The following is a 20,902-nucleotide window of genomic DNA, read 5'->3' as shown; positions in this document are numbered from 1 at the left end:
TGGCGTTCCATAGACATCCTGGTTGAGAATTAACAAATTAACAACGAAACAACAAAGCAAGTAAGTGAAATAAATAGGTTTTGACTATGTTTTACTGGTAATGGGGGCGTAAATGCCAGCAAAATAACTTTTTGGTCAGTGTGGTGTGTGTGTAACCATTATTTAACTAGTTAAGTTAAGAACAAATTCTTATTTACAATGACGTCCCGGACGACCCTGAGCCAATTGTGCCCCACCCTATGGGACTCCTGATCACGGCTGGATGTGATCCAGCCTTGATTCAAACCAGGGACTGTAGTGATGCCTCTTGCACTGAGATGCAGTGCCTTAGACCGCTGCATCCATGTGTGTGTGTTAACTATTTAACTGCACTAGAATGCTTAAAAGGCAGCTAAAAATGTAAATATCTCTTATCGGTATCTTTTTTTTTGTTGGCAAGGATAATATCAGATATCGGTATCGGCCAAAAGTGTCATATCGGTGTATCACTAATCTCCATTAGCTGTTGCAAAAGAAGCAGCTACTCTTCCTGGGATCCACACAAAACATGAAACATGACATAATACAGAACAATATACAGCTCAAGGGCAGAACTGCATCATTTTTTTGTTAAAAGGCACATGTAGCCTACATATCAATGCGTACACACAAACTATCTAGGTCAAATAGGGGAGAGGCGTTCTGCCGTGAGGTCTTTTCTTTCTGTTTTTTTAAACCAGGTTTGCTGTTTATATGAGCAATATGAGATGGAACGGAGTTCCATGCAATAATGGCTCTATATAATACTGTACGCTTTCTTGAATTTGTTCTGGATTTGGGGACAGTGAATAGACCCATGGTGGCATGTCTAGTGGGATAAGTGTGTGTGTCAGATCTGTGAGTAAGTTGACTATGCAAACAATTTGGGATTTTCAACACATTAATGTTTCTTATAAAAATAAGTGATGCAGACAGTCTCTCCTCAACTCCTAGCCAAGAGAGACTGACATGCATAGTATTTATATCAGCCCTCTGATTACAATGAAGAGCAAAACGTGCCACTCTGTTCTGGGCCAGCTGCAGCTTAACTAAATCTTTCCTTGCAGCACTGGACCGCACGACTGAACAATAATTAAGATTAGACAAAACTAGAGCATGCAGATCTTGCTTTTTGGAGTGATGTGTCAATAAAGCAGAGCATCTATTTATTACGGACAGACCTCTCCCCATCTTTACAGCCATTGAATCGATATGTTTTGACTACGACAGTTTACAATCTAAGGTAACGCCAAGTAAGTCTCCTCAACTTGTTCAACAGCCACACCATAGATTACCAGATTCAGCTGAGGTCTAGAACTTAGGCAATAATTTGTACCAAATACAATGCTCTTAGTTTTAGAGCTGTTCAGGACCAGTTTATTACTGGCCACCCATTCCAAAAGAGACCAACTCTTTGTTAAGGGTTTCAGTGACTGTGGTTGCTGATGCCTATATGGTTGAATCATCAACATACATGGACACACATGCTTTATTTAATGCCATGGGCAGGTCATTGGTAAAAATAGAAAAGAGTAGAGGGCCCAGAGAGCTGCCCTGCGGTACACCAAACTTTACATGATTGACATTAGAGAAGCTTCCATTAAAGAAAAACATTTGAGTTCTATTAGATAGATTGCCATATTGTGGATTTAGAGCTGAGGTTGAAAAGCCATAACACATACACTGCCGGTCAAAAGTTTTTGAACACCTACTCATTCAATGGTTTCTCTTTATTTTTACTAGGTTCTATCATCAAAACTATGAAATAACACTTGGATATATTTTATATTTGAGATTCTTCAAATAGCCATGATGACCAAACTTTTCACTGGTACTGTATAAGAAAATGAATACTTGGGGAGCATTATACCAGACAGTGTGGATGTACTTTTTGTCCTAAATTATCCTCTCTAATCCAGCATGCACCTTGAACCAGTGTTTTTATGGATGTTCTCATACTACTCAACTAAATCTAGGGGTAATGTTCCAAGAAGGTGAACAGGGAGACTGCATGAAAGGGTACTGCTCGCTTGCCTCACTGGATTTTCATATAGTCAATCAAATTTAAATCAAATGTATTTAATAAAGCCCTTTTTACATCAGCAGTTGTCACAAAGTGCTTTAGAGTTACCCAGCCTAAAAGCTCAAAGAGCCGCACTAGAATGGAATCCAAAAGGCAGAGGTTTATAGATATTTGAGGGGCATGTATTTTGCCTGTCAGACGTCCTGTGTATTTGTTTGATTTATATTACATCTTCTGCTGGTGGTTTACGTACTGCATCTTTGGCCCTGTTGTAAATGGATTTTTAAAGGTGTTGTTGCCAAAATGTGCATGTATTTTATCTTTTAGACTTTTCTGCCTGTCCCATATCTGGCTTCTCTTTATATGCTTGTATCCCGTGTTGACTTTCAGTATTGTCCTCTATGCAGATGGCAGTCTGAGAGTGAAAGATGTGATGAAAGAGTTCCATGCAGGCGGGCGGTTGGTCCAGTACAGATTTGGAGAGGTGAGCTTCAAGAGGGTCCTTTCCAACCATAGCCCATCCTTCTGCCACTTTATGTTGGCTTGAGATTACACAACACAACCCTTGTTGTCTCTGATGTACTGTTCTGTTTGGAATCTCAGCGAATCGATGCAGTTGGCTTCTCTTTGTTCCTCAAGACCTATCTGGAGGCGGATGACTTCCCTGCTGATTTCTGCCAACGCCTTTTCCACTACTTCCAGAATGCAGAGCGAGATGTTTATATGAGGAGCCCTCCACCCAAAGGGGGTGAGCCCCACCATCCAAACTCTTATATATTATTACTGTGTATGACATACAGTATAATATAATGTATATGATATGTCTTGCTTATGCCTTCAATATCCATCAATTGCTCTTAAAAAGTGACCGCATTGATGTGGACATTCATGAGTTTACGATATGTTATACTTTGATGCGTACTGTATTTGGCTCTCTGCTTGATTATGGGTCTAAGTTGATATGATACAGTACATTCAGAAAGTATTCAGACCCCTTGACTTTTTCCACATTTTGTTATGTTAGAGCCTTATTCAAACATTTATGAATTGTTTTTTTACTCATCAATCTGCACACAACAGCCCATAATGACAAAACAAAAACAGGTTTCTAGAACGTAAAAAAATAAAATAAAATGGAAATACAGTATTACATTTACATAAGTACTCAGTACTTTTTTGAAGCATATTTGACAGCGATTACAGCCTTGAGTATTCTTGGGGGTGACGCTACAAGCTCGGCACACCTGTATTTGGATAGTTTCTCCAATTCTTCTCTGCAGATCCTCTCAATCTCTGTCAGGATGGGTAGTGTTGCTGCACAGCTATTTTCAGGTCTCTCCAGAGATGTTTGACTGGGTTTAAGTCCCAGTTCTGGCTGGGCCACTCATGGACATTCAGACACTTGTCCTGAAGCCACTCCTGCTTGTGATTAGGGTTGGCTGTGTGATTAGGGTTGTTGTCCTATTGGAAGGTGAACCCCAGACTGAGGTTCAGAGCACTCTGAAGCAGGTTTTCATCAAGGATATATCTGTACTTTGCTCAATTCATTATTCCCTCTGTCCTGACTGTCTCCCAGTCCCTGTACCTGAAAAACATCCCCATAGCATAATCCTGCCACCACCATGCTTCACCGTAGGGACGGTGCCAGGTTTCCTCCAGACGTGACGCTTGGCATTCAGGTCATAGAGTTCTATCTTGGTTTCATCAGACCAGAGAATCTCTTTTCTCATCGTCTGAGAGTCCTTTAGGTGCCTTTTGGCAAACTCCAAGCAGGCTGTCATTAGCCTTTTACTGACGAGTGGCTTCTTTCTGGCCACTCTACCATGAAGGCCTGATTGGTGGAGTGCTGCAGAGATGGTTGTCCTTCTGGAGGTCCTCCCATCTCCACAGAGGAACTCTGGTGTTCTGTCAGTGACCATCAGGTTATTGGTCACCTCCCTGACCAAGGCCCTTCTCCCCTGATTGCTCAGTTTGGCCGGGCACCTGCTCTAGGAAGAGTCTTGGTGTTCCAAACTTCCTCCATTTAAGAATGATGGAGGCCACTGTGTTCTTAGGGACATTTTTTGGTACCCTTCCCCAGATCTGTGCCTCGAAACAATCCTGTCTCAGAGCTCTATGGACAATTCCTTCGATCTTTTGGCTTGATTTTTGCTCTGACATGCACTGTCACCGGTGGGACCTTATATAGACAGTTGTGTGCCTTTCCAAATCATGTCCAATCAATTGAATTTACCACAGGTGGACTCCAATCAAGTTTTAGAAACATCTCAAGGATGTTCAATGGAAACAGGATGCAACGGAGCTCAATTTCGAGGCTCATAGCAAAGGGTCGGAATACTTATGTAAATAAGGTATCTGTTTTAATTTTTTATACATTTGCAAAAAAATCAAAACCTGTTTTCGCTTTGTCATTATGGGATATTATGTGTAATCTATTTTAGAAAAGTCTGAACATAACAAAATGTGGAAAAAGTCAAGGGTTCTGAATGCACTTTACATACGTTCCAATTGCTAAACATCTGAATAAACTCCTGGTTTTGTCTCTCAGGTGGAGTGTACCTCAAAGATGTGTCTTGTTACTTCTCTGTGTTGGAGGAGGGACAGCCACGAGACAAACTGGAATGTGAGTACTGAGTAGCCTACTGTCTTTTCACCAATGGAATTCTGTGTGATAGTTTGTATTCCATGATGGGTTGATATTTTAGCTGTTTTCAATTGACCAGTGAGGAGAGATAAGGAGTGAGTGAACACAAGAAGGATTTGTTATTGATTTACTCATTTCATCACCTGTTGTGCTTTCAGTTACTTTCAAACTTTATGACAAAGATGGCAACGGTCTCCTGGACAGCTCAGTAAGTGACTGAAATGTACTTTCTGTATTATGAATACATTCTACTCTCATTTTAAATCAAGGTGATGTAGTGAACAGTAGGAGTTGTGAAAGAACAAACTGTGGTTTTACTCTCAATAAGGAAGTGGATCGGATCATCACCCAGATGATGCGTGCGGCAGATTACCTGGGTTGGGACGTGACAGAACTCAGACCGGTAAGACATTCACTTAAATGCCTGTCAACTATCCCTATGGGAATATTCACTGGGTCTTATATTCAAGCAAAACTTTCACCTGAGGGGTATACTACAAAGCAGGATCAAGGAGTTGGCTAGCTAACTTGACTAAATATTCCGAAATCATTTAAAAAAAAGATAATCTTGATATGGGCATGGTCTAATTGACTCAACAACCAAAAAACGCATATCTTAGTTTAGCTTTCTTAATGAATCAGAAAATCAACAGTTACAGTGCCTTGCGAAAGTATTCGGCCCCCTTGAACTTTGCGACCTTTTGCCACATTTCAGGCTTCAAACATAAAGATATAAAACTGTATTTTTTTGTGAAGAATCAACAACAAGTGGGATACAATCATGAAGTGGAACGACATTTATTGGATATTTCAAACTTTTTTAACAAATCAAAAACTGAAGAATTGGGCGTGCAAAATTATTCAGCCCCCTTAAGTTAATACTTTGTAGCGCCACCTTTTGCTGCGATTACAGCTGTAAGTCGCTTGGGGTATGTCTCTATCAGTTTTGCACATCGAGAGACTGACATTTTTTCCCATTCCTCCTTGCAAAACAGCTCGAGCTCATGAGGTTGGGTGGAGAGCATTTGTGAACAGCAGTTTTCAATTCTTTCCACAGATTCTCGATTGGATTCAGGTCTGGACTTTGACTTGGCCATTCTAATACCTGGATATGTTTATTTTTGAACCATTCCATTGTAGATTTTGCTTTATGTTTTGGATCATTGTCTTGTTGGAAGACAAATCTCCGTCCCAGTCTCAGGTCTTTTGCAGACTCCATCAGGTTTTCTTCCAGAATGGTCCTGTATTTGGCTCCATCCATCTTCCCATCAATTTTAACCATCTTCCCTGTCCCTGCTGAAGAAAAGCAGGCCCAAACCATGATGCTGCCACCACCATGTTTGACAGTGGGGATGGTGTGTTCAGTGGGATGAGCTGTGTTGCTTTTACGCCAAACATAACGTTTTGCATTGTTGCCAAAAAGTTCAATTTTGGTTTCATCTGACCAGAGCACCTTCTTCCACATGTTTGGTGTGTCTCCCAGGTGGCTTGTGGCAAACTTTAAACAACACTTTTTATGGATATCTTTAAGAAATGGCTTTCTTCTTGCCACTCTTCCATAAAGAACAGATTTGTGCAATATACGACTGATTGTTGTCCTATGGACAGAGTCTCCCACCTCAGCTGTAGATCTCTGCAGTTCATCCAGAGTGATCATGGGCCTCTTGGCTGCATCTCTGATCAGTCTTCTCCTTGTATGAGCTGAAAGGTTAGTGGGACGGCCAGGTCTTGGTAGATTTGCAGTGGTCTGATACTCCTTCCATTTCAATATTATCGCTTGCAAAGTGCTCCTTGGGATGTTTAAAGCTTGGGAAATCTTTTTGTATCCAAATCCGGCTTTAAACTTCTTCACAACAGTATCTCGGACCTGCCTGGTGTGTTCCTTGTTCTTCATGATGCTCTCTGCGCTTTTAACGGACCTCTGAGACTATCACAGTGCAGGTGCGTTTATACGGAGACTTGATTACACACAGGTGGATTGTATTTATCATCATTAGTCATTTAGGTCAACATTGGATCATTCAGAGATCCTCACTGAACTTCTGGAGAGAGTTTGCTGCACTGAAAGTAAAGGGGCTGAATAATTTTGCACGCCCAATTTTTCAGTTTTTGATTTGTTAAAAAAGTTTTAAATATCCAATAAATGTCGTTCCACTTCATGATTGTGTCCCACTTGTTGTTGATTCTTCACAAAAAAATACAGTTTTATATCTTTATGTTTGAAGCCTGAAATGTGGCAAAAGGTCGCAAAGTTCAAGGGGGCCGAATACTTTCGCAAGGCACTGTAATTCTGTTTTTTTATAATGATTGCTGGCTATAGCTTATTGATCCTGCTTTGTAGTATACCCCTCAGGGTTCAGGGAAGGGTAAACAACAGTGTTGATGTTGGAATTATTATGCCTTTCTTTTTGATCGACGAGGCACACATTATTTTCATGGAAAGAATTAGACCACATTAATCTAAATACACACTCTCTCAAATTGTTTTGTCTCACCCCAGTAATCTAGTTAGTGGTCTTGATTGAATTGGGCCCAACGCCCCCACCCAGAACCAGGTTACAGTCCTTGTGCAAGTTTCTGGTTGGAGAGTTGTAGTGAATAGCGATGAGAGACTAATGTTAACAGTATTTAGGTACAACATTGCATGTTGCTTACACTTGACATTCCATCAATTCTAATTATCAAAAAAGAGATTACAGAGATTACAGAGATTATCAGATAAGAGATTGCATACTTAATATTTGTCAGGTTAGAGTTTGTTCTGGAAGTGAAATTCTATTTAATCTACCAAATGAACCTGAAGTGATGTCCATACATGGAAATTAAGCTTCCAATGAATTAAGATAAGTGAGTCCAAAATTAGATAAACTGTTATTTGGTTTGAGGGTTGATGTTCTGGTTATAGACTTTGGTTCTATAGGGCTAACACCTGGCAGCAGCGCAGAGAGACTTGTGATTGGTCAGGAACCAGGATCAGTGGGAGTCTAACTACTCCAATTGGTCCCTAAGGTGCTGAAGGACATGATGACGGCGATGGATGCTGACAGCAGTGGAGCGGTGACCCTGCAGGAGTGGATCCAGGGAGGGATGAACAACGTGCCCCTGTTGGTGCTGCTGGGACTCAAGGCAAGAAGCACTAACAGCCAGACTCCCACTCATCTGGTTAACTCAATCAGTATACATGATTCAGCACATGACAATAGACTCCTTATGTCTAGAACATTTGCTATGAGCTGTATGGCTCAACTACTGTACATCTCAATAAAGCTTTATTCAATTCCGTTTTGATTATACTTGTAAATGTCACCTCAAAGTTATGTCTTATCTTGTCCCTGTCTTATCCAAAAATCGTTATGTTTACGGCCCTCAGACTTTGTTGGCAATACTGTATCAGAAATAAGTCTGCACACATACAAATGGTACTTGTTTGGATTGACGTGCTGTTTACTTTACCATGCTGTTAGTCGCTTCAGAGGCACAGCCACGGTGTCTCCCTTACCATGAGCCTACCCTGCTGTTTACTTTACCATGCTGTTAGTCGCTTCAGAGGCACAGCCACGGTGTCTCCCTTACCATGAGCCTACCCTGCTGTTTACTTTACCATGCTGTTAGTCGCTTCAGAGGCACAGCCATGGTGTCTCCCTTACCATGAGCCTACCCTGCTGTTTACTTTACCATGCTGTTAGTCGCTTCAGAGGCACAGCCATGGTGTCTCCCTTACCATGAGCCTACCCTGCTGTTTACTTTACCATGCTGTTAGTCGCTTCAGAGGCACAGCCATGGTGTCTCCCTTACCATGAGCCATGAGTCCACCCTGCTGTTTACATTAGTTCTTAACAAAGACCCTGCCCTTTTTTTTTTTTCTCTCTCTCTCTCTCTCTCTCTCTCTCTCTCTCTCTCTCTCTCTCTCTCTCTCTCTCTCTCTCTCTCTCTCTCTCTCTCTCTCTCTCTCTCTCTCTCTCTCTCTCTCTCTCTCTCTCTCTCTCTCTCTCTCTCTCTCTCTCTCTCTCTCTCTCTCTCTCTCTCTCTCTCTCTCTCTCTCTCTCTCTCAGATGGCAGAGAGGGATGGGCAGCACATCTGGAGGATGAAGCACTTCAACAAGCCTGTGTACTGCAACGTGTGTCAGAGCATGCTGCTGGGCCTCAGGAAACAGGGCCTCTGCTGCACCTGTAATAGCTCTATACCGTCACAAGGGGGCCCCCTCTGTCTCATATTCATAGATATACTTAGACAGAAGTTCTGAGTAGAGACTAGTTCTGTTGTCACTGACTGAAGTGTGGTCCTTGAGAGCTACAGTGTACAGGCCTTAGGGGATACATGCTTTTGTCCCAGTCCAACAACTGACACACTTGCTTCAACTAATCAAGTTCTATATGAGTAGTTGATTCTGGTGTGTTAGTGCTGGGTTAGAATAAAAGGGTTGAGTACAGATCATTTAGTAGTTAATCCATTATCTTGCCTAATGCGAACAACATGCAACAACACAGTTAACATTTTCAAAGAGAAATGCTTAACAGTGGCCTTGTTCTTCTCTCCCCCTCAGTGTGCAAGTACACTGTCCATGGTCACTGTGCCAACAAGAACCCAGGTCCATGTGCCTGCACCTTTGTTAAATCCAAAAAACAGATTGGGGTGAGCCTTAATAGAGTTCTGTATCACATTTAATTCCAGAATCATGATTTTAAACCTGAATAACAGTAAGTTTCATATCATTTTGATTAATCTGCACACCTGATCATAGTCATGTCCTTTTCAAGAGTGTGTATGCAGTCAGCATAATGGAAAACATAAAAGCCTTCAAATCTTGCCCTGGTGGCTATAGTGTTCATATGTGTTTGTGGATGTTGTCCCTCTGTCTGTCTGCTCCAGATTCCAGCTCACGGCTGGGTCAGTGCTGACTGTGACTCCAGTAAGTGTCACTTCTGCAACAAGAAGATCAAGACCCTGGCAGGGAAGCATTGCGTGTGGTGCCAACAGATGGTAAGTGTGTGTGCGTTTACATTCTTGGCTGTATGTGTACACATATACTGCCACTAGTCTTTACAATGAATGTCTCGTTTTAGCGCCATGACGACTGTGTCAACTTCGGGTCATCATCGTGCGACTGCGGGTCGCTAAGAGACCATATTCTGCCACCGTGGGCCATATACTCATCCTCCAAGGTCAGCCATTGAACACACGACAATCCCATGACTCCATTCCATAAGAGTTGCAAATTAAGTCACACTGTTTATAGCCATTCAGGCTATGCTTCAGCTAAAAGCAAAAAATGGTGGCAGATTTTTTTGTCACCCAATAATACTACAGTATGTGTCAAATGTGTATATCCCTTGCTATGCTCCTAACACTCTCTGTTTCTGAAGAAGGATGAAGAAGGAAGGAGTAGTTCCATGGAGGACACTAACCTGGAGGACATCACCCCAGACGGGCACATTCTGCAGGTAGGATCCTCTTAGTTCCACTGACAGGGACACCGTGCCATCTACTTCACACACACTACTGGCCCTATCCCAGGGCTTCCCAACCCTCTTCCCGGAGATCTACCGCCCTGTGGGTTTTCAGTCCAACCCTAATTTAACACACCTGATTCTACTTATTAGCTGCTTAACAAGACCTTAACTAGCTGAATCAGATACGCTAAATTAGGGTTGGATTGAAAACCTTCAGAACAGTAGATCTCCAGGAAGAGGGTTGGCAGCCCTGCCCTATCCATTAGCATGTGCTTTAACACAAATGTGTGAAAGCCAGTAATGCATTTTTATTTGCTATAGATCTGCTTCTGTCACTCTTATTGACTGCAATTGTATTGTGCTGGCTGCTGCATGGCATGCACACTAGTGCATGCACACGTTCATCTTATCTCCTCCCCATCTCTCTCTGCAGATTGCTCCTATTCCAGACACCCACCCTCTCCTGGTGTTTGTGAACCCAAAGAGTGGAGGGAAGCAGGGGGAGAGGTAAGGGCAGATCAGGACAGACATCATAAAAAAATTCCTAGCCTGCACTAATGTACTCCTGTGAGTGAATGTCATGTATTTTTCAGAGTGCTGAGGAAGTTTCAGTATCTACTGAACCCACGGCAGGTCTACAACCTCTCCAATGGAGGCCCTGGACCAGGGTAACTACACGTGCAGGTTGATCAGGGGTGGGAGGTGGGAAAGTGGACTGTTATGTTATTGTTATGACAGCATTAGGTTTCACTTCTGACAGTGGGTATATGGTTTCTTAATATTTTTTTATGAGATATTATATTCATTGGTATTATAAACTTGGTGGGTTGAGCCCTGAATGCTGATTGGCTGACAGCCATGGTATATCAGACCGTATACCACATGTATGACAACATGTATTTTTCATGCTCTAATTACTTCGGTAACCAGTTTATAATAGCAATAAGGCACCTTGGGTTTTGTGGTATATGGCCAATATAGCACGGCTAAGGGCTGTATCCAGGCACTCCACGTTGGGTCGTGCTGAAGAACAGCCCTGAGCTGTGGTATATTGGCCATATACCACACACCCCCGGGCCTTATTGCTTAATTATAGTATGCTTTTTCTCTATGTGGTTTGGGAAAGGTCACTAAAAGTACTTTGTGACAACTGCTGATGTAAAAAAGGGGCTTTATAAATACTTTTGATTTATTTAATGTGTATGTGTATCCATACCAGACTGCACTTCTTTCGGAACCTTCATGACTACAGGATCCTGGTGTGTGGTGGAGACGGCACAGTCGGCTGGATACTAGATGCTATAGGTTTGGGTTGCTTCCTTTCCCCTCAGAGGTTCATGAACAGTAGTCAAGGTCTCTGGGGTTCTCTAAAGCTGAACAATGGCTGCCTCTGTGTGTTCTCAGACAAAGCTGACCTGCCGGTGCGTCCCCCAGTGGCGGTCCTGCCGCTTGGCACAGGGAACGACCTTGCTCGCTGCCTCCACTGGGGAGGAGGTAAGGGCCGTGTTTAACATAATGGTGTGTGTCCTAAATTGCACCCTATTCTCTATGTAGTGCACTACTTTTGACCAGGACCCATAGGGAATACTTTGCTATTTAGAATGCATCCCATGGCTTTGGTTAAAAGGAAAGTACCCCAAAATAAACGCTAGTCATGTGTTTCTCTTGTGTAAACCCTCTGTGTCCATGGAAAACCCTGCAGGTTACGAGGGCACAGATCTCAGGGAGATTCTGAAGGAGGTCGAGGAGAGCTCGTTGGTTCCTATGGACCGCTGGAGTGTGCAGGTGATTTCAGAGGACCCCCAGGAGATAGGAGACCCTGTGCCTAACGAGATCATCAACAACTACTTCTCTATTGGCGTGGTGAGTGATGACCTTGGGGTCATAGAGCCAGCTGATTGGATAATGTACAGACCTGTATGTCTCTCTTAACTGCCTTATCCTGCCTGTCAGTTTTGGTAGTTTGTTTGCAGCAATAAGAAGACATGAGCACACTGGTAAGACAAATCACAATCACAGTGACATCTGTGAGTGATGTAGCTTCAGTGCCTTCGTAAGTATTCAGACCCCTTGACTTTTTCCACATTTTGTTAGGTTATAGGCTTATTCTAAAATTGATTAAATTGTTTTTTTCCCCCCTCAATCTACACACAATACCCCATAATGACAAAGCAAAAACAGTTTTTTAGATATTTTTGCTGATTTATTAAAAATGAACTGAAATATCACATTAATTACATAAGTATTCAGACCCTTTACTCAGTACTTTGTTGAAGCAACTTTGGCAGCGATTACACCCTCGATTCTTCTTGAGTATGACGCTACAAGCTTGGCACACCTGTATTTGGGGAGTTTCTCCCATTCTTCTCTACAGACCCTCTCAAGCTCTGTCAGGTTAGATGGGGAGCGTCGCTGCACAGCTATTTTCAGGTCTCTCCAGAGATGTTCGAACAGGTTCAAGTCCGGGCTCTGGCTGGGTCACACAAGGACATTCAGACACTTGTCCCGAAGCCACTCCTGTGTTGTCTTAGCTGTGTGCTTATGGTCGTTGTCCTGTTGGAAGGTGAACCTTTTCCCCAGTCTGAGGTCCCGAGCGCTCTGGAGCAGGTTTTCATCAAGGATCTCTCTGTACATTGCTCTGTTCATCTTTGCCTCGATCCTGACTAGTCTCCCAGCACCTGCCGCTGAAAAACATCCCCACAGCATGATGCTGCCACCACCATGCTTCACCGTAGGGATGGTGCCAGGTTTCCTCCAGACGAGACACTTGGCATTCAGGCCAAAGAGTTGAATCTTGGTTTCATCAGATCAGAGAATCACGTTTCTCATGGTCTGAGAGTCTTTAGGTGCCTTTTGGCAAACTCCAAGCAGGCTGTCATGTGCCTTTTACTGAGGAATGGCTTCCATCTGTCCACTCTACCATAAAGGCCTGATTGATGGAGTACTGCAGAGATGGTTGTCCTTCTGGAAGGTTCTCCCATCTCCACAGAGGAACTCTAGAGCTCTTGTCAGAGTGACCATCGGGTTCTTGGTCACCTCCCTGACCAAGGCCCTTCTCCCCTGATTGCTCAGTTTGGCCGGGGGGCCTGCTCTAGGAAGAGTCTTGGTGGTTCCAAACTTATTCAATTTAAGAATGATGGAGGCCACTTTGTTCTTGGGGACCTTCAATGCCGCAGACACTTTTTGGTACCCTTCCCCAGATCTGTGCCTCGACACAATCCTGTCTCGGAGCTCTACGGAAAATTACTTCGACCTCATTGCTTGTTTTTTGCTCTGACATATACTGTCAACTGTGGGACCTTATATAGACAGGTGTGTGCCTTTCCAAATCATGTCCAATCCATTTAATTTGGACAGGTGGACTCCAATCAAGTTGTAGAAACATCTCAAGGATGATGAATGGAAACAGGATGCACCAGAGCTCAATTTCAAGTCTCATAGCAAAGGGTCTGAATACAGTAGTAGTTGAAGTTTAAAGTCTGCAGTTTACATACACTTAAGTTGGAGTCATTAAAATGTGTTTTTCAACCACTCCACAAATTTCTTGTTAACAAACTATAGTTTTGGCAAGTCGGTTAGGACATCTACTTTGTGCATGACACAAGTCATTTTTCCAACAATTGTTTACAGATTCCAGAAAATGATGTCATGGCTTTAGAAGTTTCTGATAGGCTAATTGACATCATTTGAGTCAATTGGAGATGTACCTGTGGATGTATTTCAATGCCTACCTTCAAACTCTGTGCCTCTTTTCTTGGCATCATGGGAAAATCAAAAGAAATCAGCCAAGACCTCAGAAAAACAATTGTAGACCTCCACAAGTCTAGTTCATCCTTGGGAGCAATTTCCAAACGCCTGAAGGTACCACGTTCATCTGTACAAACAATAGTACGTAAGTACAAACATCATGGGACCACGCAGCCGTCATACCACTCAGGAATGAGACGCGTTCTATCTCCTAGAGATGAACGTACTTTGGTGCGAAAAGTGCAAATCAATCCCAGAACAACAGCAAAGGACCTTGTGAAGATGCTGGAGGAAACAGGTACAAAAGTATCTATATCCACAGTAAAACAAGTCCTATATCGACATAACCTGAAAGGCCGCTCAGCAAGGAAGAAGCCACTGCTCCAAATCCGCCATAAAAAAGCCAGACTACGGTTTTCAACTGCACATGGGGACAAAGATCGTACTTTTTGGAGAAATGTCCTCTGGTCTGATGAAACAAAAATAGAACTGTTTGGCCATAATGACCATTGTTATGTTTGGAGGAAAAAGGGGGATGCTTGCAAGCCGAAGAACACCATCCCCACCGTGAAGCACGGGGGGTGGCAGCATCATGTTGTGGGGGAGCTTTGCTGCAAGAGGGACTGGTGCATTTCACAAAATAGTTGGCATCATGAGTGAGGAAAAGTATGTTGATATATTGAAGCAACATCTCAAGACGTCAGGAAGTTACAGCTTGGTCGCAAATGTGTCTTCCAAATGGACAATGACCCCAAGCATACTTCCAAAGTTGTGGCAAAATGGCTTAAGGACAACAAAGTCAAGGTATTGGACTGGCCATCACAAAGCCTTGACCACAATCCCATAGAACATTTGTGGGCAGAACTGAAAAAGCTTGAGCGAGCAAGGAGGCCAACAAACCTGACTCAATTACACCAGCTTTGTCAGGAGGAATGGGTCAAAATTCACCCAACTTATTGTGGGAAGCTTGTGGAAGGCTACCTGCAACGTTTGACCCAAGTTAAACCATTTTAAAAGCAATGCTACCAAATACTAATTGAGTGTATGTAAACGTCTGACCCACTGGGAATGTGATTAAATAATTAAAAGCTGAAATAAATCCTTCTCTCTTCTATTATTTTGACATTTCACTTTCTTAAAATAAAATAGTGATCCTAGCTGACCTTAAATGGACATTTTCCTCGGATTGAATGTCAGCAATTGTGAAAAACTGAGTTTAAATGTATTTGGCTAAGGTGTATGTAAACTTCCGACTTCAACTGTACATATGGTATCTGTTTAGATTTTTTTTTATAAATTTGTAAAAGAAAATATATAAAACAAATGTTTTCGCTTTGTCTTTATGGGTTATTTTGTGTAGATTGCTGAGATTTTTTTTATTTAATTCATTTTAGAATAAAGCTGTAACATAACAAAATTTGTAAATTGTCAAAGGGTCTGTCTGAATACTTTCCGAAGGCACTGATATGACTGTGATTTTTCTTGTCATTGTGCTCTTGTTTTCTTATTGTTACAAATTGCCCTTTTGTGGTGATAAAGATTTATTGAACACATGTAAATGCTACAATGTGTTAATTGACAGGATGCCTCCATTGCTCACCGCTTTCACTCCATGAGGGAGAAGCACCCTCAGAAGTTCAACAGCAGGTGAGAGTGACTGAAAGGTCAAGGATCAAACAAAGAGTGTTGAGTGCGAAGAGTGAAAAATCTGTTATGGCTGGGTGGGATTTTGTTTATCTCTGAGCACTGACCAAAACAATGTTCTTTTTGTTTTCTCTGCAAGGATGAAGAACAAACTGTGGTATTTTGAGTTTGCCACCTCTGAGACCATCTCTGCCTCCTGCAAGAAGCTAAGGGATTGTCTCAGCATTGAGGTGAACACTGAAGAGTCTTGAATCCTAGTTATTTTAGTTTGTGGTTAAATGGATCTTACCATCATTTAAGTGTACAGTGTTGTGAAAAAGTATTTGTCCCCTTTCTAATTTTCTCTACTTTTGCATATTTATTGTACTGAATGTTATCAGATCTTCAACCAAAATCTAACCTGAGTGAACAAATAACACCGTTCATATTTCATAAACAAAGTTATGTAAAACCCAATGCCCTTGTGTGAAAAAGTAAGTGCCCCCTTACACTCAATAACTGGTTGTGCCACCTTTAATTGTAAATGTGTTTCTTTTTAGCCATTTTCATGTAGACTTGATTGTGTGTTTTGGTTCATTGTCTTGTTGCATGACCCAACTGCACTTTAGCTCACAAACAGATGGCCTGACATTCTCCTGTAGAATTATCTGATACAGAGGAGAATTCATGGTTCCTTCCATTAATGCAAGTCTTCCCAGTCCTGAGGCAGCAAAGCATCCCCAAACCATCACACTACCACCACCATGCTGTCCTGAGGCAGCAAAGCATCCCCAAACCATCACACTACCACCACCATGCTTGACTGTTGGTATAAGGTTCTTCCTATGGAATGCAGTGTTTGGTTTTCACCAGGCATAATGGGACCCATGTCCACTTGCGACTTTATCATGTAAATCTTGGTGGGGTAAATTCTTCTTTTTTTTATGATGCATGCCAGCAAAGCCACGGTTCAAAACTAAACAATACATTAATTCCACTATAATGGCGACAAAGGTTACCCACAAACTGTTAGGCCCTACATAAAGCCACCCCAGCAGCAGAGCTTTCTTTTCAGCACCACGGAGTGAATCCTTACCACCGCTACACCTGGCTATCAGCGGAGCCTTGTCTGGCAGCGAGACAGTTCATTCAGCCTCATTTACTGCCTTTTTTAAAAAACATAGCTGAAATGGCTGACTTGCTTAAACAAATGTGGTTTCTACTGACAATTGAGATGTATAAACTATGGCATAAGGGAACAATGAGTGCATAAGAGGCAATCCGTCATTTCGATTAAGACATTAATGAGCGAGCTAGAACGGACGTAGTCAATATAACTATTTGTTCAGCACTTTTGAAATGTACAGCGACAGAATTCAGCACATGGGCCGTTCTTACAGTATTGTCTCTGTACACCAAGTCCGAATCGAAGGATAAATAAAGGGGGAATATAAGCAGACAATGAAAGCTCTTACAATATTCAATGATTACATTTCTCTAAAACAGGTTATAGGCTACATGTGGACCACCAAGTTAGAACAGCAGGTGAAATTAACAGGGGTAGATAGACCATCTTATTAGGGTGATGCACATAAGCTACTAACATCTTACTACACAACATACACTTAGTATTACTTTCTTAGCTACAGTATACATATCTCCCTGGCATATTTCATCATATATGCAGCAGCATACAAGACATTATTGGACTCACCTTGTTGTGCTGTGCTCACTTGAAAAGGAAGATGGAGTGGCAGTCCTTCTTGTGGGTAAATTTTGTCATCAAACTTTGTCATCAATGTCTGGCATTCTCTGGATTTATGGTGATTTGAAGACAACTGGGAGGTTGAATCATGATATCGGTGATCTTCAGGTCGGAGCTCTAGAAAAAGGCCTGGGTTCCAGTTGTCTTGAACTCACTGAAGTATGAGATTTCCTAGTTTCCAGTTGTTTTGAACGTGTCAGAAGTCATGCTGGATTGACAACATGGCCAATGTATTCAACCTTTTCTGGCCCATGGTGTTGATTGTGAATGTTTATCCTTTTTAAGCTTGGAAAAGATACCCTTAAACCCAGACTTGGACCACACACCCTCTCCACTGAATAGCAGGCTATTGATTGCTTTGCAATGCTTGCAGTTAGACACTGATTCTTAAATTTGCGATTTCCAACTTGTTGTGTAATGTTTATGGCTGATGAGCACAGATGTGTTTTATCTATAATTTATCTTCATATGACAAGTATTGAAAAGGATTTGCCAGTTGACTGTAGACTTGATTAATGATGATGACTGCTTGTCTAGCTAAGATTTTGAAAGTATGATGTTGACATGATCAGTCCAATCAAAGCTACGGTAGATATAACGTTATTTCACATCATTTTATCTGTGGCCAATGACCTTGAGCCTTCTTGGATGGGTACATCTAATGTAAATCTATGGCAGCACCCAAGGGACTTTAATTTTCGAGCTCTCCCTGTAGATTTTGCGGTGACATCGTGTCCCCATGAGTGACAGAACACTGAGACAATCACGGCGCAACTAGAAAACATTACTAACCCCTATGCTCTGTATTTCCCGCGGGCTGCCCCACCACCATAGAAAGCACTGAGCTAGGCTGAAACACAGGCAAAATAAATAGCTAAAACAAATATATACAATACCAGGCAAAAGTTTGGACACACGGACTCATTCCAGGGTTTTTCTTTATTTTTACTATTTTCTACATTGTAGAATAATAGTGAAGACATCAGAACTATGAAATAACACATATGGAATCATGTAGTAACCAAAAAAGTGTTAAACAAATCTAAATATATTTTAGATTTGAGATTCTTCAAAGTAGCCACCTTTTGCCATGATAACAGTTTTGCACACTCTTGGCATTCTCTCAACCAGCTTCATGAGGTAGTCATCTGGAATGCATTTAAATTTTACAGTTGTGCCTTGTTAAAACTTCTTATGGCTGAGATCCCGCTAACGGGATCGATATGACAACAGCCAGTGAAAGTGCAGGGCGGCAAATTCAAAACAACAGAAATCCCATAATTAAAATTCCTCAAACATACAAGTATTTCACACCATTTTAAAGATACACTTCTTGTTAATCCCACCACAGTGTCCGATTTCAAATAGGCTTTACGGCGAAAGCACCACAAACGATTATGTTAGGTCAGAGCCAAGTCACAGAAAAACACAGCCATTTTTCCAGCCAAAGCGAGGAGTCACAAAAATCTAAAATATATGAAAAAATCTTAGTATCTCAGTATACATTGGCGTGTTAGTTCCAAAAACATCCAGTGATTTTGCAGAGAGCCACGTCAATTTACAGAAATACTCATCATAAATGTTGATGAAAATACAAGTGTTATACATGGAACTTTAGATACACTTCTCCTTAATGCAACCGCTGTGTCAGATTTCAAAAAAGCTTTACGGAAAAAGCAAACCATACAATAATCTGAGTACGGCGCTCAGAGCTCAAACAAGCCAAAAAGATATCCACCATATTGTGCAGTCAACAGAAGTCAGAAATAACATTATAAATATTCACTTACCTTTGATGGTCTTCATCAGAATGCACTCCCAGGAATCCCAGTTCCACAATAAATTGTTTTGTTTTGTAAGGTAACGCTCCTTTTGTTAGCGCATTTGGTAAACAAATCCAAACTCACGAAGAGCATTCAATAGGAGCAGACGAAAAGTCAAAAAGTTCCATTACAGTCCGTAGAAACATGTCAAACGAAGTACAGAATAAATTTTTAGGATGTTATTAACATAAATCTTCAATAATGTTCCTTTGTCTGTAGAAATGCAATGGAACGGAGCTCGTTCTCACGTGAACGAGCGTGGCCAGCTCGTGGCTCTCTGGCAGGCCTCTGACTCATTCCCTTCTCATTCGCCCCCACTTCACAGTAGAAGCATCAAAAAAAGGTTCTAAGGACTGTTGACATCTAGTGGAAGCATTAGGAAGTGCAACATGACCAATATCCCACTGTATCTTCAATAGGGAATGAGTTGAAAAATGACCAACCTCAGATTTCCCACTTCCTGGTTGGATTTTTTCTCAGATTTTTGCCTGCCATATGAGTTCTGTTATACTCACAGACATTATTCAAACAGTTTTAGAAACTTCAGAGTGTTTTCTATTCAGTATATTTATATACTAATAATATGCATATATTAGCAACTGGGACTGAGTAGCAGGCAGTTTACTCTGGGCATCTCTGGGCACCTTATTCATCCAAGCCACTCAATACTGCCCCCAGCCATAAGAAGTTAAAAGTTAATTTGTGGAATTTCTTTCCTTCTTAATGTGTTTGAGCCAATCAGTTGTGTTGTGACAAAGTAGGAGTGGTATACAGAAGATAAGCAAAGAGAAATGACAGTCCATCATTACTTTAAGACATGAAGTTCAGTTAATCCGGAAAATTTTAAGTGCAGTCGCAAAAACCATCAAGCACTATGATGAAACTGGCTCTCATGCGAACCGCCACAGGAAAGGAAGACCCAGAGTTACCTCTGCTGCAGAGGATAAGTTCATTAGAGTTAACTGCACCTCAGAAATTGCAGCCCAAATAAATGCTTCAGAGTTCAAGTAACAGACACATCTCAACATGAACTTTTCAGAGGAGAATTGCTGCAAAGAAATCACTACTAAAGGACACCAATAAGAAGAAGATACTTGCTTGTTCCGTCATTTGAATCATGTAGTAACCAAAAAAGTATTAAACAAGATTCTTCAAAGTAACCACCTTTTGCCTTGATGACAGCTTTGCACAATCTGGCATTATCTCAAAACAATTGTATTTGTAACATGCGCCGAATACAGTGAAATGCTTACTTACAAACCCTTCACCAACAATGCAATTTTAAGAAAAATAAGTGTTGAGGAAAAAATAGATAAATAAAAGTAACAAATAATTAAAGAGCAGCAGTAAAATAACAATTTCACCTTTATTTAACTAGGCAAGTCAGTTAAGAACAAATTCTTATTTTCAATGACGGCCTAGGAACAGTGGGTTAACTGCCTGTTCAGGGGCAGAACGACAGACCTTGTCAGCTTGGGGGTTTGAACTTGCAACCTTCCGGTTACTAGTCCAACGCTCTAACCACTAGGCTACCCTACCGCCCTGTATACAGGGGGTACCGGTAGAGTCGATGTGCGGGGGCACTGGTTAGTCGAAGTAATTGAGGTAATATGTATATGTATATATATATAGGTAGAGTTAAAGTGACTATGCATAGATAATAAACAGAGTAGCAGCAGCATAAAAGAGGGAGGGCAATGCAAATAGTCTGGGTAGCCATTTGATTAGCTGTTCAGGAGTATTATGGCTTGGGGGTAGAAGCTGTTTAGTAGTCTTTTGGACCTCAACCAGCTTCATGAGGAATGCTT

At 41.6% G+C, this 20,902-nt stretch overlaps 1 protein-coding gene across 5 annotated transcripts in view; it reads left to right on the top strand.

The window, feature by feature from the left end:
- Window positions 1-20,902, top strand: part of LOC110494170 (diacylglycerol kinase alpha) — a 38,225-nt gene that overhangs the window by 9,243 nt on the left and 8,080 nt on the right. For 3 of the 5 annotated variants that reach the window (XM_021568982.2, XM_036950251.1, XM_021568978.2), the window contains exons 3-20: window positions 2,449-2,525; window positions 2,645-2,789; window positions 4,590-4,664; window positions 4,844-4,893; window positions 5,014-5,088; window positions 7,695-7,811; window positions 8,738-8,855; window positions 9,230-9,318; window positions 9,556-9,666; window positions 9,750-9,848; window positions 10,050-10,127; window positions 10,570-10,643; window positions 10,730-10,804; window positions 11,356-11,441; window positions 11,541-11,630; window positions 11,839-11,999; window positions 15,466-15,530; window positions 15,667-15,757. In XM_021568982.2, coding sequence (XP_021424657.2) covers window positions 2,449-2,525; window positions 2,645-2,789; window positions 4,590-4,664; window positions 4,844-4,893; window positions 5,014-5,088; window positions 7,695-7,811; window positions 8,738-8,855; window positions 9,230-9,318; window positions 9,556-9,666; window positions 9,750-9,848; window positions 10,050-10,127; window positions 10,570-10,643; window positions 10,730-10,804; window positions 11,356-11,441; window positions 11,541-11,630; window positions 11,839-11,999; window positions 15,466-15,530; window positions 15,667-15,757 — 1,676 coding nt within the window. The remainder of the gene's footprint in view (window positions 1-2,448; window positions 2,526-2,644; window positions 2,790-4,589; window positions 4,665-4,843; window positions 4,894-5,013; window positions 5,089-7,694; window positions 7,812-8,737; window positions 8,856-9,229; window positions 9,319-9,555; window positions 9,667-9,749; window positions 9,849-10,049; window positions 10,128-10,569; window positions 10,644-10,729; window positions 10,805-11,355; window positions 11,442-11,540; window positions 11,631-11,838; window positions 12,000-15,465; window positions 15,531-15,666; window positions 15,758-20,902) is intronic. The other 2 variants (XM_021568981.2, XM_021568979.2) reach the window with 2 other exon arrangements.

The sequence above is a fragment of the Oncorhynchus mykiss genome, chromosome 17 (assembly GCF_013265735.2).
Source record: "Oncorhynchus mykiss isolate Arlee chromosome 17, USDA_OmykA_1.1, whole genome shotgun sequence".
Lineage (NCBI taxonomy): Eukaryota > Metazoa > Chordata > Actinopteri > Salmoniformes > Salmonidae > Oncorhynchus > Oncorhynchus mykiss.
This window is presented reverse-complemented; position numbering and strand designations above follow the sequence as displayed.